Source organism: Pteronotus mesoamericanus, unplaced genomic scaffold (genome assembly GCF_021234165.1).
Source record: "Pteronotus mesoamericanus isolate MK-2021 breed Mesoamerican mustached bat unplaced genomic scaffold, CSHL_Meso_final contig_20, whole genome shotgun sequence".
Classification (NCBI taxonomy): domain Eukaryota; kingdom Metazoa; phylum Chordata; class Mammalia; order Chiroptera; family Mormoopidae; genus Pteronotus; species Pteronotus mesoamericanus.
In genome coordinates, this window is record NW_026555085.1 from 61,556,101 (window position 1) to 61,568,681 (window position 12,581).

At 36.4% G+C, this 12,581-nt stretch overlaps 1 protein-coding gene across 1 annotated transcript in view; it reads right to left on the reverse strand.

The window, feature by feature from the left end:
- The window catches only part of RTN4IP1 (reticulon 4 interacting protein 1), a 42,191-nt gene extending 29,651 nt beyond the window's left edge, over positions 1-12,540 (reverse strand). Inside the window, exons 1-4 of the mRNA XM_054569779.1 lie at positions 11,835-12,540; positions 5,159-5,310; positions 4,315-4,383; positions 3,284-3,408 (exon numbers count right to left, since the gene is read on the reverse strand). Coding sequence (XP_054425754.1) covers positions 3,284-3,408; positions 4,315-4,383; positions 5,159-5,310; positions 11,835-12,117 — 629 coding nt within the window. The 5' untranslated portion in view covers positions 12,118-12,540. The remainder of the gene's footprint in view (positions 1-3,283; positions 3,409-4,314; positions 4,384-5,158; positions 5,311-11,834) is intronic.
- Positions 12,541-12,581: the final 41 nt, after the last annotated feature.

A 12,581-nucleotide genomic window follows, 5' to 3' on the forward strand; every position in this document is an offset into this window, starting at 1 on the left:
CCGCCATCCTTCCTCTCCTCCCTTTCCCAACCCCACAATTTCCTTAAGCAAGTAAAATGCAGTGGTTTCTTTCTCTAACCATACAACCTAGTCAAGTGCAAATGAAAACCCAAAGGCCACAGGAGTGACAGACAGGAGTGGAGAAGGAAACACAGGTGGGTGGGTGGTGAAGAACAGGCAGGTGAAGATATCTGAAAAAAGGAAGCTGTTATAATTACTGATATAAGCAAACTGGGGGAAGAAGGGGTAATGCCAATCTTTTTAAGTTTGAGCCTTTGTAATTCTAGAAACAGATTAATCAATTACCTAATTTACCATTATTTGTCTAAAGTTTACTGTCTTGAAGCCTGATCTCAAAAAGAAAATAAAAAGCATTCCTAAATTGACTGTGTTGAGTTTCAAGTATGCACAATTTAAAAGTAAAATTTATTTTACGCTTCAATTTCTAACATCTTCTAATACGGTCTGTCTAACAGAGTAAAGTACAACTTTCCCAACAAGAGATGAATTTCAGGCAGAGCATAAAATAGTCAAGGTGGACCATGAGAATGCTAATAAATATAACCATCAGATCAAACTGCTTTAAAAAATATCTGGTAAAACCACTTTTTAAAAAACATCTTCTATTCATTTTGAGAGCCCTAAGTATCTGGTTTCCTATGGAATAAATCATGAAGAAATTATGGGTGGGCAAGTAAGAAGGAAACAATTTCATCTGACATTTACTTGTGACACCAAAGTGTGGGCAAAATGACATTTTATATAGCATCAATGTTAAATTATTCCCTTGGTTCGCTGATGCTCAATTTGTTGCAAAAATTAATTATATAACAAAAAGGAAAAGGTAAACACCATCAAACTCTTAGAAAGATTTGTCTTAATTGTGAGACATTTTTTTTCGTGAAAAAAAATCCTATAAAATCTTTCAAGGTGCTGATCAGTGTTTTTATCATTGCTCGGTTTTGTGTGTGTGTGTTTTTTTAAATTAACCGGTTAGAAAAACAGAATTTAAGTTCTTAATAACAAACACTGACCTGCTTTGTAGACTAAAGAGTGCCTTAATACCACAGCCAACAGGAAGAGAATAATTACTAATTAGAGAAGCCAAATATGCTCCACCAATCGTATTACACAGTAAAATGGAAAAAAAAAAACACTTTGGACACCAGAATCTCTGAGTTTATGTAATAATAAAAACCCACTATACCAATAATTCCTCCATGTTAAAGTGTTTTTCACAGTATTTTAAGGTACTCACCTCTCTCATGTGACTCTCACAAATAAGTAGTTGGAAAGATAGGCCATCATTGCCACCTACGTGTAGTAGCTTCAGTAAACTGAAATTTCTTAGAGCACCAAGGGTCAAGGCCTCACTGCCACTCGGAGTGGTGGCATCCTAAGGTCACCAAAGCACATGGGACTGTGGCAGGACTCTGTGATGGGAGCCAGTGAGGCTCTTTACAATGGAGTCACTCCAGTTTGGTTGTGGCCAAATCAATGAACACACCAGCTCAATATAATATATAATTGCCTTATAAGGCATAAAATTTTCCACTTCTCAAAGATCTCCTAACAACCAACACTGTCCTACACTCAGTACTTTGGAGGAAACTGTGAAGAGACTATAAATAACATGCATGTGGTCACCTGATTAGTTAGTAGCAGAGTGAAGAACAGAACCCAAGTTCCCCGGTTCCAAGCCATTATTTCTTAAATAAAAGATAACACAGTACCTAAAATTCACCCAATAAGCCAACAATGAAATGGGGCACACATCTATGTATCTGAGAAGAGACAGCTAGATATGTTTCTAAATTGTTTTCTTCAGTGTATTTAAAAAAAAAAAAAAAGTATGCTTGGAGAGCCCAGAACTGGCAAAAGGAATGAAAGATCTCTACCTCTATATCGTCATGCAAGCACAGAAAGTCTAATTCTTTTAAGGAAAAACAAAACAATAAAGCACCAATGTTAATGCAGAGTCCATAGTAATAATAAAGTTCTAAAAATCTTGAATAAGATTTTTGCAATGTTATTAACTAAGACAAGTCATTAGAAAAATCTATGTGGTCAAACTAATTTAATTTAAACAGAGTGTTTGATCAAAATGGCAACTTTAAGAAAGATAAGCCTCAAAGCTTAAAAAATAAACAGGGTTGACCTTTAGAATAAATATTTGCTTTGAATTCTACAATAAAGTGTAGCACCTCATTAGATGAATAGCCTTCACACTGCTTTCAGAAATACAGCTATTAAGCTTTCATTAAATGCAATACTCTATAAGTCAACACATTAAATGTAAGGTACAATGTTTCACAACAACAGGAGTATGAAATGACACAGACTTTAGTTATTTTTCTGCATAATCCTTAGCAATCAAAAAACTAAGCTATTATAATTTATTAAAATTTGACCTATAGCTCTCTCCCTCATCACAATCATTAAACGGCTCTTAGTGACTAGTTTTCTCACAAAAAAAAAACAAAAAACAAAAAACATCAGTTTTCCCTGATACCAACTTTCTAAAATACAAAGAATATACTCTCATGCTTCATAATAGTAGCCACCATTTACTGAGTGCCTCCCATGTGCCACTAGCCATGCCATTAGTTTTACTTGTATTATCTCATTAAGAACAAAACTCACAGAAGAGAAGGGACTGAATGGGCCAGCCAACTAGAAAGCAGCAGATTCTGAATACGAACTCAAGTCCACCGAAGACATTTCTACTCACTATGTTATTGCTAACTCAAACGAGCATACATTCAAGGCCTTGAAGCACCAGAATTAACCTCAAGAATATCAAGCATGGAGGCTAAGAGACCTCAAGACTACTCAGCAGTGACCTGCAGTCCCTTTATATCTGGTTTTCAGAGAAATCTGTAAGTATGAGAGCAATTCCTAGTAGAGGTAGAGAAAATCACCTGCACCTTGACATCATTCATTAGAAACTATATAGGGCAATTCCTAACATTTTTAGGAATCTGATAAAAGCCAGGATCTTCTTCCCAGAGAGTCACATAAAATTGTGCATCACTTTGGAAGGTTCAGACTCCTAAAGTCCATCTACACATTTCAATGTTTAAGTTTACATTTGAATGGACTAAGAATCCATAGAATGAGGTTAAGAAAGTATAACATGACACAAGTAGAGTTCTTTGGAAATTGTTTTAAATGTCGGGACAACTTGATCATGTAAATGATCCTAGTTTTAATGCTTCTGATAATCTATGGCGACGACCTTACAGAAGAAAGAGAAGGTTTAGATGCCACCATTGATGCTTACCGTTTTCCTGTGCAATTTTTGTCATTCAGGCCGCCAACCTTGTTTATGGCAGACCAGGCTGTGAGAGCCACATATGGCAAAGAGGCGGCTTGAGTATGAGTCAGTGATTTGGGCTTGTGAGAGACCTAGATTTGAAGACAATAGTCAAAAATAAGCAATGACTTACAAACCTATGAACACAATTAAGGTTATTTACCTTCATAGAAGGCCAGCCATTTTCACAGATAAGTCTGTAACATTCTGCCAGTTCAGTATTTCTTACATACACTACTTTAGGACTATCCCTAAGGAATATTCTCCAAATGACTCAACCTGCCCTCCTGGGGTCAGAGGTTCAGTAAAGTTTTATGGGCTATATTATCAGATACGGCTGCTTAATTCATAAAGATCCCATTCAAGAATCCCATTAGTTCTGACTATACCCAGAAATAAATCCAAATATACCTTAAACTCTCATAAACACATTCTAATTTGATTTTTAGATCAGCTCTTTCCTTTACTCCCTTGTACTAGAAGGTAATCTTTCCAGACTTTCTCTAATCTCATTAATACCCCTTCTCCCCTTCCCATCCTCCCTTTTGTAGCCAAATTCCTTAATGTTAACTCCTTTCCCTGTACTCAAATTGTCAGACCTCTTGATGGTATTTAATTAGACTCCTGTTTCTAAAGTGATTTGAAATAGCTTGATACTTCCATACTTCTGTTTATAATTAATCAGTACGCTCCATTTGGAATATTTGGTTTCCACTATTTACACTGGATAAAACCAAGAAACACAGCAGGGTTTCTAGATCTCACTCCAAATCCCTGCTCCACAAGATAAAGATACCACTTTGACAGGCAGTGTTATTAAAGGACATCAAATTATTTTTCTAAGCTTTCAAAAATTTCTATTCTCTATCTTAGCTCTTTCAAACCTACCCATTAAACATGAACTTGATCTGAGGAAAAAACCACAATTATTTCAGAGATATCTGCCAGTCTTTGTTTATACTTTCTCATGGCATTTCAGCGCACAACTGGTGAGTTACCTCATTCCCACTGACGACAACAAACTCTGAGAGAGTGCCCTGCTTCCAGGGAGGAACTGCAGCCCAGACCTGAAACAAACACATGCAGACACAACTTCATTAGAAACAGATCTCTTTTAACCAAAGCTAAGCATGAGTATTCCCCAATACATTCCCCACCCTGTGAAAAAAACACAAGTCAGCAGTACACCAACCAAAAGTTACTGTCACATGATGTAAATGCATTACTTAGTATGATTCTGGATTTATCAAGTTAGGCTGCACTGGAGGCAGATGCCAGGAAGTCCTGCTGACTGCATACTTAGAACACCAGTAAGAGCACAGTGTCTGGGGTTTGAATCCTGGCTCTACCACTTGTTAGCTCTGGGACCTCGGTAGAGCTTGCCTTCCCCATCTGGAAACTGGGCCTAACTGTATTTACTTCACAGAGATTAAAAGTTATTTTATGAAAAGCAACTATAAGAGTGTTACCTATTATTATGAACTCACTTTATTTTCTTGGTGAAAAAAAATCAAAGTGACAAGTGATTACACCAAACTTCAGCTCTTTTAAAACCATCTAGCCCACAAGACAGAAATTGTCAGTTAAAGACTCTTTGAAGACAGACGGTCCCAAACATACATATTTAAAGTCCTGCAATTCCTAAGCACTAGAGTTAGAATGCTTGAGTACAGTCAGACCATTCTGAAAGAAACAAGAACAGAACCAAGAAAATGAAAAGTTCCGGCCAAAGCTCAGTATATTTGTTGGAAAGAAAAGGTCAATGATACGGAATATACTTCCAAAAGAAGCGGAATGAAATCTGCATATTTAGAAAAGGCACAGCAGCATTTCATAACTCACCTCATCTCCGGGCTTGAAGTACCTCACGTCAAGTCCGCACTCCATCACCACACCAGACACATCCCGACCCAGAGTCAGGGGGAATTCGTCTCCTTTGGTTTTAATATGTAAAGGGTCACGTTTCATATTTAAAGCTGTAGCTCCATAACCACCTATAAAATACAGTTTTATCTGTTTCTTCCAAAAGAATGGGATGATTTAACAACTATTACAGGGCTCTGACTGCTGTGGCTCAGATGGTTGGGCGTCATCCCACAGAGTGAAGATCTGCTGGTGAGATTCCCCATTAGGGCATATGCCTAGGTTAGGGGTTCAGTCCCCAGTCAGAGTGCATATAAGAGGCAACTGATGGATGTTTCTCTCCCTCTTTTTCTCCCTCCCTTCCCCTTTTTCTAAAAATAAAATAAATTTTAAAATTATTTAAGATTTTATTTATTTCAGGAAGAGGGGAAGGGAGAGAGAAAGAGACGGAGAGAAACATCCATGTGTGTGAGAAAAATCAATCAGTTGCCTCCCACACGTGCCCCAACCGGGGACCAGGCCCGCAACCCAGGCACGTGCCCTGACAGGAAATCGAACTGGTGACTCTTTGTCTTGCAGGACAATGCCCAACCAACTGAGCCATGCCAAACAGGGCATAAAAAAGATTTTTTTAAATAAATAAATGAATAAAATAAAGACTACTGCAGGATTATAGGCCAGATACAATTATAGATCCTCAAGATTTAAATTATGAAGTAATCAACCTTATAAAATTTTTTTGTACCATCACACAGGAAAGCATAAAAACAATCAGTGCTGTTTCTTTCAAAGAAAATTACTTGGTAAATTATAATCACTTGTTAAACTAAAGCTATCATTGCTCAAAATGTTTTAATTCCCATTTTGAAACTGTCTTCAGATCCTTCAGTATTTTCTTTTATAGTTTTACTTTGTTTCTTTGAAGATAGTTCTTTAAGTTATTCATTCATACACTTTAAATAACAGTATCATTTGGTGCCCAGTCTGGTGAAGATAAATGTTAAGGCTGTTTGAAGTTAATAAACCAATAAATAAGGCAGAGAGTTATTTTTGACGCTGACACTGGTCTGTAACTAATAGTCCCCACCTTCCCAAAAAAATGTTTCTAGGACATCTTTGGATTAAGTACATAGAGTGAATCCCCAGTGGAAAAAAACCACTTGACTGCCCCTGTTCTGATATGTTAAATCAAGTTAATTGTTTTATTATACATAGCCTTCTATTTTAAGAATATTTACATAAATATCAGCTAAGTAGAGCTGAAAACATTCTTCTGATATTTTTGGTTCAAATAAATTGGCTACTCTATGTACAATAACCGCAAGTAGCTTATTACACAGCTTCAATGTATAAAATGGCTTTTCCAAGACACAAAATTATCTGTAATTCTCTTCTGCTTGACATTTCTCTGAGAACATTTCTGCTCTGTAAGGTTCTCCAAAATTAGTGTCATGTACCACAGTTTATGCTCCCTGATCATTAAACTTGTAAATCATTAAAGTCTGTAAGTCTCTTTTTCTCCAAGCACTTTCGGGGCAGTATAACATTAGACCTTAAGGATGAGGAGAAACCAGCAAAGGAGCCTGAGAAGACCTAGCCAATGAAGAGGTGCCCAGAAAGGTTTGAAGAAGTCAAATGCTGCTGAGGGGTACGACAGTTTTTCAAATAAGATCAAAAGCTGCCAATGGGCTATTAAAAAAAACACCACCACCAAAAACCCAAAACAAAGCAAAAGACTGGATCCAGCAACACAGAGGTCTTTGGCGACCTTCTTTTGGTGGGATAGCAATTGCTGTGGCATGGAATGACAGAGAATAGGAAGTGAGAAATTGGAGACAGTGGGAACATTCAACTTTTTCAAATAGTCTTGCTATAAAGGGGAGCAGAGGAGTAGAGGGAGGCAACTGAGATGGAGAGAGGATTTTTTTAGTAGTGTTTTTGTCTCTTTAAGAGGGAAGAAATAACAGCTGGTCTGTATGCCAATGGAAATGACCTAGTAGAAAGGAAAAGGTTGAAGATGCAGGAGAGAATTGCTGAAACAATGCTCCCCAGTAGCTGAGAGGAGATGGGATCTGGAACGCACGTGGAGAGACGGCCTCAGATGGGGCAATGACAGCTAATCCATATAGCAGGTGGGAATACAGAAGATATACAGAGAGATGCTGACAGGTGAGTACTCGCAAAAGATATTTTGTTTTTAGAAGGTGTTTTTCTAATTTAAAAAAAATCAAGACACATGGGAGAAAGTGTTTGAAAGTTGGGACAGTCCCAGGAAAATCTAAGCTGATGGTCACCATGCCAATATTACACATTTGCCATGTAGCTAGTTAGGGATACACACTATCGGGGAAAGAAAAAAATTTTCACATGTAACATGAAAGTCATGTTTTACTTATTCTGTCTTACATTCCATTTCCATCATTAAAACACTATTAAACAATTATTCCCTGAAATTCTTATGTGGAATTTGAGCAACAGAAGTGGGCAGTTAGCCATATCAAACTTCAGTTGTTTCAGAGCTGCAAAAAGGCTTCAGTCCTCTCTTAAGGACAAGGATGTTTAAATACCCTTCTTGATCATTCTGATATGCTAATATTATCAATTGAGTATCCCTGGCTCAGTGGTTCCAGCTAAACTAGCCCCAAATGCAAAATGCAGCTGGCAGTTAATCACTGAGAACCTGCCTGTTGTCACTGATGAATGGAGGCTGTTGGGAACTTCATCCCATTGTCAGAGTTGGGATGATTTGTAAAATTGAAAATCTGTCATCAGTTTCAAAGACTTTAATCCCATTGTAAGAAACCAGACTGTTGGTACAATGTTGTTAGCTGTATTTTTTTAATTTTAAAATTATTTTATGTTCACTGCAGCATTACTATTAATAGCTAAGATATGGAAGCACCTAGGGTGTGTGTTTGTGTGTGTGTGTACACACACACATATGTATACACACACATAATGAAATGAAATCTTGCCATTTGTGACCATATGAATGGACCTAGAGGGTATTATGCTAAGTGAAGTCAGAGAGAGAAAAACAAATTCTGTACAATTTCACTTATATGTGGAATCTAAATTAAAAATGAATAACCAAAACAGAAACAGACCCAGAGATAGAGAGAACAAGCTGATGGTTGCCAAAGAAGTGGGGGATGGGAATAAAATTTTTTTAATAAAACAATTAATTTCTTTAGCCATTTATACATCTTATGATTTTATGTCCAAGATTAGTGGCCATCTCCAGAAAAACAGCCTATTTTCATCTTTCAACATAAAGTAGTCATGTCCTTGCTTTCTTGTCAAGGGAAATTACTTCCTACAGTTTACAATTTTCTTTTCTACTCATTATTTATGTCCCCAAGCTACCATTTTAGGTATCTTCTGCAACAACAATCACCCATTCTCAAAAAAGAATCCATGAGCAGGGAATAAAGAGAATAACTTGCAAACAACATTATCCCAGTCATATCATAAGAAACTAAGATGTCTTAATAATACTATATGAAAGTAAAATGTGTTACAATATTTTATTATTAAATAGCAGCAAAGAAAGTCCAGATCCAGCCATTCTACTGAAATTGAAATGTATACAATTCCAACTATGGAAGTGAATTCAAATAAATAGAAAGTAACAAATCTAAATGAAGACAAATGTAAAAATTACTCGTGGATAAAATATGGCTAATTTTTGTTTGTAATCTTAAATTAGAATGAAAATATAAAATGGCATAAAAATAATGAGTGCATGACAACTCCTTGTGTGAAATACTGAAACAAGCAGTAGTTGACAGAACACACGATCTACCTTCATAGTCATTGATCACTGGGCATAAACACTGATCACTGGATATAAACCAACCACTTAAAAGACACATCCTATAAAAACTAAATTATCTTCATGCCCAATGTAACTAGACTAAAACAACTTGCTCAACTAGTGGTAGCAATTGCTATGTGAAACAAAAAGAATACAGTTAAATTCTCACTTAAAATCATGGATATATTCTGCAACTTTAAGCAAAACAATGTATAATAAAAACAATTTTCCCACAGGCTAATTGATATAAACAGGAGTTAAGTTCCTAGTGCATCTCATCAACTTCATAATGAAACAGTGTTAACCTAAAGTATGGTATTTGAGGACATGCTGTACAAATGTTGATTTCATGAGACATTCATAGGAAACCATTTTATTTCATTCTTAATCGAGCTTTCTAGTCACGACACTTTAAGAGTCTAATTTCCCCCAAACCCCTTCCCCTCAAAGAAATGTGTAATAATTCCTCCTCACATTGTCTAGACCAGCACTGTCCAAAATATAATGCAAGCCACGTATGTAATTTAAAATGTTCTAGTAGCCACTAGAAAGTAAAAAAGAAACAAGATTCATTTTTAATCTTACTTAATATATCCAAAATATAATCAGATCACTATATAATCAATACAAAATTATCAATGAGACATTTTACATTCTTTTTGCTGTCTTTTAAATTCAGTATGTATTTTACACTAAGTGCACATCTCAATTCAACTAGCCATATTTCAATTGCTCAATAGCCACATACATCTAGTGGCTACTAGATATATTCACTAAAATAAAAATAGCAGCATTTAAAATTGGAATCAAAAGAACTAAAGACAATGAAACTGGAAAAGTCTCCAGTTCAGCTGTTCTTCATGTTTCTATGTCTCCAAAATCTTTTTGAAGAGTCTAAAAGGTCCTCTCTATTCCACATACCTATATGAGACTGGTTTTCCTCACTTTAAATAACATATTGCAACAGACTGACTACAGAAATACCATACATATGAAGATCCAACTGTCTTATTAAACCAAAGCAAAGAAATATGTAAAAGTATAAAATAATGTGACTCTTAACACCAATTTTTCTGCTTATTTTGGAAAATAGTCATTTATCACTGTAAGCACTTTGAAGGTAGATCCTATGCTCTATCAACTACTGTTTTCAGTGCTTCACATATGTAGTTGTCTCTCAGTCATTAGTTTTGTCACTTTATATTTTAACTCGATTTAATTTTGTAATGCTAACACAAAAGGAGTTTACTGCATTTTTAAATGAATTAATAAGCAGTCTTAAATTTCTATTCTAATTTCTAACAAGGTAGATATATTTATAGCTGTAGTTCACATAAACAAAAACCCAATAATTATTAAGCATATAAAAAGATTTTAAGACCAAGAAATTTGAGTTGCTATGCTGATCTATCACACAACTCCTGGAAAACAAAGAGGAAGAAATTAAAAGTCAAAGTCTCAACAGTTTCTTTCCTATTTCTCTATAAATTCCACAAAATGCTTCATTCTATCATTAACCTTAATTTTGTTCTTAGATATACAAATAAACGAATTTAATTCATCACATGTAGTTCACATACAGGGCGGGGTAAAAGTAGGTGTATAGTTGTTCTTATGGAATACAATAATAAATACAAGAATAAACTCTGTGTTTTATGTACTCACAACTGTATACCTTTTACCCAACCCTGTACAATTGTTGAGGTAATCTGAGTAGACCTGTTGATGTATACACAGGCCTCCAAAGGCCTTCAGACACATGGTTAAATTGAAACTCATATGGAAGCTTACTTAGAACACTGAGGTTAACTGAGCAATCATCCCAGATTTTTTTTTTTTTTTTTTTTTTTTACTTTTTCAGAAGACATGAATGAGTTTCCATAAGCAATATTTTTCTCATTTTTTTACAAAGTGAAAGTAATTCACAAACAGTAATCAATTTTTTCAGCACTATAATAACTGTAGAGTATATATTAAGGAATCACAGTGCTCTCCAATCTTTGTCACTATATCCCAGAAGAAATTAAGATAGCATTATTCCCATGTAGGATTACAGAAAAGTGGACTTTAACTGCCACGGCAGAACGCAGCAGCAGAAAGGGGGAAAGTACCGGCTCCATATTCCGGCACCCTGTTCCGATCTGCCCACTGGACCAATAAGGAAAGCCGTGAACAGTGAGAGAGCAAAGAATTATTATAAAAATCCAATTCTGCCCTGGCTGGTGTGGCTCAGTGGATGGGCTCTGGCCTGCAAATGGAAAGGTCGCTGGTTCCTTTCCCATCAGGGCACATGCCTGGGTTGTGGGCCTGGTCCCCAGCTTGGGGCAGGCAGAGGCAAGAGACCGATATATGTCTGGGCACTTTCATGTATGTCTCGCACATCAGTGTTTCTCTCCCTCCTTTCCTCTCTCTCTAAAAATTAAATAAAATCTTTTAAAAAATAAAAACTTTAAAAAATGCAAATTCTGAACTGATGTGAAAACATAACCATACCTCTAAAACCCGTGGTGGACCCCAGAATATCACAAAATTCCCAGGAGAGTATACCAGAAAGTTAGCTGTGGACACAATTCTCAAGTCCCAACTAACATTTTAAGGAAACATAGAAGCAATTTAACCTTATATTTTGTAAAAGATTAAAGTATACCCTGGGCATTATAATTTCAAAAATTTTGGAAATATCTTCTGAGATACTGTCAGAAACCTAAACAATTCCTTTGTGTTAATCAAAGAAATACAGTCAGATAACAATTGATCTTTTAAAACTACTAACCCCAGATGAAAATCTCTGAAGAAAAAAATATATCTATAACAATGAGGAATGTCTTTCCAACTTACTTCTCATATTAACATCTATAGGGTTTACACTTGCAGCATGAACTTTGATAATGACTTCATTTGGGTAGTGTATGATAGGTAACATCATGTCCCGAGTAAATCGAAGCACTTCATTCTTCCCATATTTATCAATCACCCAAGCAGGCATGACAGTGTTCCTTGAAGAAGTAGTACTAATCCTTCTAACTGAAGACTTTTGTATAACTTGGTTTCTCCAGAAGCAAACCGTAGTACACGCCTTTCTTCTAAGTGCACAAGTCTTCAGAAATTCCATCATAAACATGTGATTGAGGTGCGTGCCCAAATTAAATTGCACTTGGATTGGATTAAACTGTCACCCCTGAAATCGGTCAGATTCTGGCAAACACACTGGGCGATTTCAAAACTGAGAATTCAAAAATGAAGTTAGCCTAATGGAGCAAATGAAATTAGAAGAATATGGAATTAGGAGTCTCCTCACATATAAAATGCTCCAATTAACTTTCCAATGCGTATTCTGTCCATTCTCCTCCCCGCTTATACCCCCTTCCCTTCGAAACAAAACCAAAATCAAAACCCCTAAAACTGTCCGTCCCAGAAGCACTCAGAGGGATCAACTGACTCCGATCGCGATCCCAACGCCACAGGTAACCAGACGCTTCCAGATCCCCGTCGCGACCCTAGCTCGGAGCCTCCTTGCCACCCGTTCTCCGTCGCCGCGGGGACTTGCCTTGAGGCGCCAACCAATGGCGTGCAAAGATCCCGTCC